At 40.6% G+C, this 5688-nt stretch overlaps 1 protein-coding gene across 1 annotated transcript; it reads left to right on the forward strand.

Moving 5' to 3' along the window:
• The first annotated feature begins 407 nt into the window (after positions 1–407).
• THTPA (thiamine triphosphatase) lies at positions 408–3384 on the forward strand. The gene is made up of 2 exons (XM_082270482.1): positions 408–985; positions 3172–3384. The coding sequence occupies exons 1-2, from the start codon at positions 445–447 to the stop codon at positions 3270–3272; spliced, it is 642 nt and encodes a 213-aa protein (XP_082126608.1). The 5' UTR covers positions 408–444; the 3' UTR covers positions 3273–3384.
• Positions 3385–5688: the final 2304 nt, after the last annotated feature.

Here is a 5688-nt window from a genome sequence, read left to right on the forward strand (position 1 = left end):
CATAAAGGAAGCATTACAAAGAGAACAGGATACGTTTTCCTACAAGTACATGGTACAGCAAGCACATGTAAACCCAGCATTTCATATTCCCTATATGTTCTTTAAAGGTTATACAGCATACTGCATCATTACAAGTCACAAAAATGTACAATTTTACTATGCAAGACCATCTTTGTCTTAATATTATTATAGTAGAAAAAAGGATTACTACATTAGACAATTTGTGATGATTGGATGTGCAACATTTTTGCTTTTATGCTTAAGAAAAATATGTCAAAGTTTTGATTGAGAAATTGGCACATACCAGCTTGCTTCTGTACAGACCTTATAATCATATGTTCCTTGTTCCTTTTTGCTTGTACACACAGTTCTGGCTCTTTCACAAATCACTTGTGCATCATTTCATCTTGCTGAACATCGTACTTTGTTCTTTCTTTCCTAGAAATGGCACCTTCACATCTATCTGGGTCTATTGAAGTGGAAAGAAAGTTTGTCCCAGGGCCAGAAGTGGAGAAAAGCTTGTATGCACTAGGGGCTGAGCTGCTTAAGGAAATCACATTTAGAGACTCATACTATGATAGCCCAGATTTGCGGCTTACACTTTCTGACTGTTGGCTGCGAAAAAGGGAAGATAGTTGGGAGCTAAAGCACCCACCACAGCCAGGAACTAGAGGACTAACTGGAGCTTCCACTCAATACTTGGAGGTGACTGAAGAAGATCAGATTATCTGCAAAGTCAGTGCAGCACTGGGTGTTCCAAGTCCCCCCAACATAGAAGCATTTGGCCTGAATGAGTTTGCAAGTTTCGTGACGCGCAGACGCAGCTTCAAGCTTCCTCTGGAGGAAAGCTCAGGCACCATGGCTGTGGTTGACCTAGATGAGGCTGACTTTGGTTTTGCAGTAGGTGAAGTGGAAGTGATTGTACAAACACAGGAAGAAGTACAAAATGCATTTCAAAAAGTAGAAGAGATCTGCAAAAAGCTAGGTAAGAACATCAAAAGAGTCCTGAAACAAAAGGTTTGTAAACTTTATTTTTTTATACAATCAAGTTTTATTGACATTTTTGCAAGAAAAAGGAAGGTATACAAAAGCTTTCCATCTTCATTAACAAGAGGGTACAACAGCAAAATCATGGTTTACATAGGGGATAGAGAACATGGGAAAATTACCCACAACGTTTCAGCCAATATCACAATCTTCCACATGCGCCATATTCAAAACACAACAGCCTTAAAACCAGTGGAAGGGAAGTCAGTTTTTTGAATAACTATACTAACAAAATTCTCAGTATTTTCACAATTTTTACATTATACAGGCAGAATGGACATTATTCTGGCGATAAGAATTGGGCTTGTACATAAAACTGGTATATCCTCCAGTAAATACCTACCTTACCCTCACGTTCTGCCCACAATGCCTAGGCAAGGATGACTTCATGGTCCTTCCTGGGAACAATGAGGATGCCAAATCTTATGAAAATATGCTCCTGCTGGGCTTTGGAGTGTCTTCTTGCAAAAAATTTTGGGTACTCATTGGTTCTCTGGAATCTTATTAAAAGAATAGTGACATCATGCCCCGCAATACAGAAAGTTAGGGTAAGTATTTATACTAAGACCCCATTCACACCATGTCCTTTGAACCTCACTTCCCCACAGACCACCATTTAATGCTAGATACATTATTCAGAACACTGGAGGAAAGTTTAGGTTGCAACTTTCTCCTAACCAGGATGTTGGAGCTGGGGTTTAGGTGGATCCTGGGTAAAAAAGAGAGGTGCTTTTAAAGTTTCATAGGTATATGCAATCTCTTAGTGCCTGCATTCTGTGTCACTGGGTTATTGTACCAACAGATTGCTTTAGGCATAAAAAAAAACAAAAAAAAAAAAAAAACAGCAGACACATTTCTGTGTATTTAGCTGTATGTCTTGACTTCTTTTAAAGGGATACGGTCATCTTGCCATTCAAGCCAAGGAACAGTCTCTGTGTAAAGGGCCTCCCCCCAACCCACTAATACTCACCTTTTTAGCACTCCTTAGCCGCTTCTTCCTCCATAACTGTCACTAAAATACCTAGTGTCATACACTAGGGGAAGCAGTGATCTCACTTTATCAGGCATGTGACAATGATCAGGCGTAATGTTTGGCTGCTAGAACCAAGCACTGACTGGGAGGTCACATGCTTCCCCATACATGGAAGAAGTGTTTTTTTCTTCAGCTGAGACCGTGAAAGGAACTGCAGAGAAGCGCTGGCAAGGTGAGTATAAGTGTGTCAACTTGCCCTGTATAAGTAAAGTGAAAGTGTCTCTTTTCATTTCATTTTCATGTCCCAGTCATTTAAAATTTCAGTAGCTTTTAAATTTAAAGCCTAACTGCGGCAAAAGTAGCTAAAAGTGCCACCCTCTGCAGTTGAATAAGTATTGCAGTGCTTCTTTTTTCTAGAGAATGAGATAAGAGAGCAAGTTTTAACATTACTCCATTGACCTGCAACAGCCAGTGCTGGAATGTGGGCAGGCACTCCTACCAGTGGTCATGTCCCATTCTAATAACTGGCCGCTGATCCTGCACCAAGAGGGGCGACTTTTCAGGATTGTCACAACAAGAACCAGTGGGAAGCAATAATGCTGAACTGTGGAGTAGGTTAAGCATTGCTCTGTATAAGTCTATTCCCTAGAACAGTGGTCTCCAAACTCTGGCCTTTTTGATTGCCTTTATCCGGCCCTTGGGACACTATTCCTTCCAATGACACCAACGATGGGGCACTATTTATTCCAATGGCACCAATGATGGGGCAGTTTTCTTTCCATTGATACCAATGATTCTTCACCATTCTTCCCGCTGATACCAATGATAGGACACTACTCCCCCCCTGACACTAAACATGGGTTACTAAGTTCCCACTGACACCAGGACATTTTCCACTCCCACAATCCTGCCCCCTTAAGGTCTGAATGACAGTAAAGTGGCCCTTTGTTTAAAAAGATTGGAGACCCCTGCTCTAGACATACCACACACTAGATTCTTCTTGCACTGGAGGGGGGTCGACATTTTAAATTATTTTTACCGGTTCAGAGTTGAAGGCAATTACTTAAAAGGCTTTAAGCAATTACTTTAAAAAAAGATTTTTTTTCTAGAAGGTGTATTTTATAGTATAGTAATGCACTTAACTCTTCCAGGTGTTTTCCAGGAATCAGCAGTACAAGGCAAAGTATCAACATTTCTTCGACTGAATCGTGTTGAACATTACAAGCAGTTGATTGAGGCTCATGTAATTTGACCTTTGCAAGATCCACTCTAAAAGCCATGTGTGCACTCCAATAATTTCTGACAATAAATCTCTGCGCAAACTGTTGGTGCTATATAAATCCTGTATAATATTCATAATAATATTGGTTTGGCCTTTGTGTAGCAATCCACTAATGACTAAATCAGCCCACAGGCATGGATGATTGTTTGCAGATCTGACTGATTATAGGTTGATTGAAAAATTACAGCATGTCTATGGGCCAATCTGAGACCTCTATAGACACACCCTGCCCAACAGATCTTGAGAGTCAAGAATGAACTATATCAGCTGCCTGCTGATGTTCTGCCAAGATAAAGCAGCAGTGCCAGATCTCATTATCCTGTTTACCTGTTCATCTCTAAAATTTTAGTTCTACCAATTATGCCTGACTTAAACAAGAATGCTGCCTAAATACATACATACACTATAAAGATAATTTGCAATCCGGCATATGAAATATATAGTAATTGTAAAAATACCCCTCTGATTGGGGATAGAGAAACTGGATTGGTTGCAGCGCTGGGGTTAGGTGGGCAGCTGGGGGGTGACAGATAAGAAGATTTTGGCTGCAGTAGTGGAGGTAGAGGGTAGACTTGGGCAAATCTTTCAGCCCCTAATCTCCAAATTTAAGTTTGTTCATATACAGCATGTGTCCTAATTTATTGTACATGTTTGTTTCGTGTGATTGTAAACTCTTAATACATACACTTAAAATCCTATGTTTTATTGTTTTTCTTTATATTAGCTTTAAAAAGAGAGAGTTTGGGGTAATAGTATCAGTTCCAACATTGGAAATTAATGCCAATTTTGTACAGTGAAATGTAATGACAAAAACAACGAAGTACAATAAGATTGCTGTCTAAAGCCGGGTACACACAGGCCAAATGTCAGGAGACATTTGCTGGTAAAAGAAAAAAAACAAAGCAGGCAACATTTGGCCCCTGTGTATGTCCGAGAAAACCAGCATCCGACTGACTCCCGATCAGAGCTCTTAGCCAAAGGCAGAGAGCACTGATCGGAGTGTTCTGGAAGGGGAGCATCCCCCTGCCAGAACACAACAGCGGGTGAGATCGCTGTACTAACCTTGCATGGTTAGAACAGCGTATCCGACCGGAGCTGACAGTTTTTTTTCCATTCAACCCCCGGGTTGTATGAAAATAAAAATGGTAGTGTGTACCTGGCTTAGGGAAAGAGAAAAGATGGGGAAAGGGGTAGTAGAAGTTATAAATGCATTTGCAAGCTTAGCAATGTCGTTTAGTTTAGAGTCTATGTGTCCAGGCTGTAAACAGTGCATTGCGAAAGTATTCGGCCCCCTTGAATTTTTCGATCTTTTGCCACATTTCAGGCTTCAAACATAACATAAAGATATAAAACTGTAATTTTTTTTTGAAGAATCAACAACAAGTGGGACACAATCATGAAGTGGAACGAAATTTATTGGATATTTCAAACTTTTTTAACAAATAAAAAAATAAAAAATTATTCAGCCCCTTTACTTTCAGTGCAGCAAACTCTCTCCAGAAGTTCAGTGAGGATCTCTGAATGATCCAATGTTGACCCAAATGACTAATGATGATAAATAGAATCCACCTGTGTGTAATCAAGTCTCCGTATAAATGCACCTGCACTGTGATAGTCTCAGAGGTCCGTTTAAAGCGCAGAGAGCATCATGAAGAACAAGGAGCACACCAGGCAGGTCCGAGATACTGTTGTGGAGAAGTTTAAAGACGGATTTGGATACAAAAAGATTTCCCAAGCTTTAAACATCCCAAGGAGCAATGTGCAAGCGATAATATTGAAATGGAAAGAGTATCAGACCACTGCAAATCTACGAAGACCTGGCTGTCCCTCTAAACTTTCAGCTCATACAAGGAGAAGACTGATCAGAGATGCAGCCAAGAGGCCCATGATCACTCTGGATGAACTGCAGAGATCTACAGCTGAGGTGGGAGACTCTGTCTATAGGACAACAATCAGTCGTATACTGCACAAATCTGGCCTTTATGGAAGAGTGGCAAGAAGAAAGCCATTTCTTAAAGATATCCATAAAAAGTGTCGTTTAAAGTTTGCCACAAGCCACCTGAGAGACACACCAAACATGTGGAAGAAGGTGCTCTGGTCAGATGAAACGAAAATCAAACTTTTTGGCAACAATGTGAAACGTTATGTTTGGCGTAAAAGCAACGCAGCTCATCACCCTGAACACACCATACCCACTGTCAAACATGGTGGTGGCAGCATCATGGTTTGGGTCTGCTTTTCTTCAGCAGGGACAGGGAAGATGGATGGAGCCAAATACAGGACCATTCTGGAAGAAAACCTGATGGAGTCTGCAAAAGACCTGAGACTGGGACGGAGATTTGTCTTCCAACAAGACAATGATTCAAAACATAAAGCAAAATCTACA

Source organism: Pelophylax lessonae (assembly GCF_965119305.1).
Source record: "Pelophylax lessonae genome assembly, chromosome: 1".
NCBI lineage: Eukaryota > Metazoa > Chordata > Amphibia > Anura > Ranidae > Pelophylax > Pelophylax lessonae.

Excerpts from the sequence above, each read along its gene's own strand:
- THTPA (XM_082270482.1), top strand. The coding sequence starts at position 445 with ATGGCACCTTCACATCTATCTGGGTCTATTGAAGTGGAAAGAAAGTTT. Across the intron at positions 986-3,171 it reads AGAGATCTGCAAAAAGCTAG|GTGTTTTCCAGGAATCAGCA; the intron begins GTAAGAACATCA and ends TAACTCTTCCAG.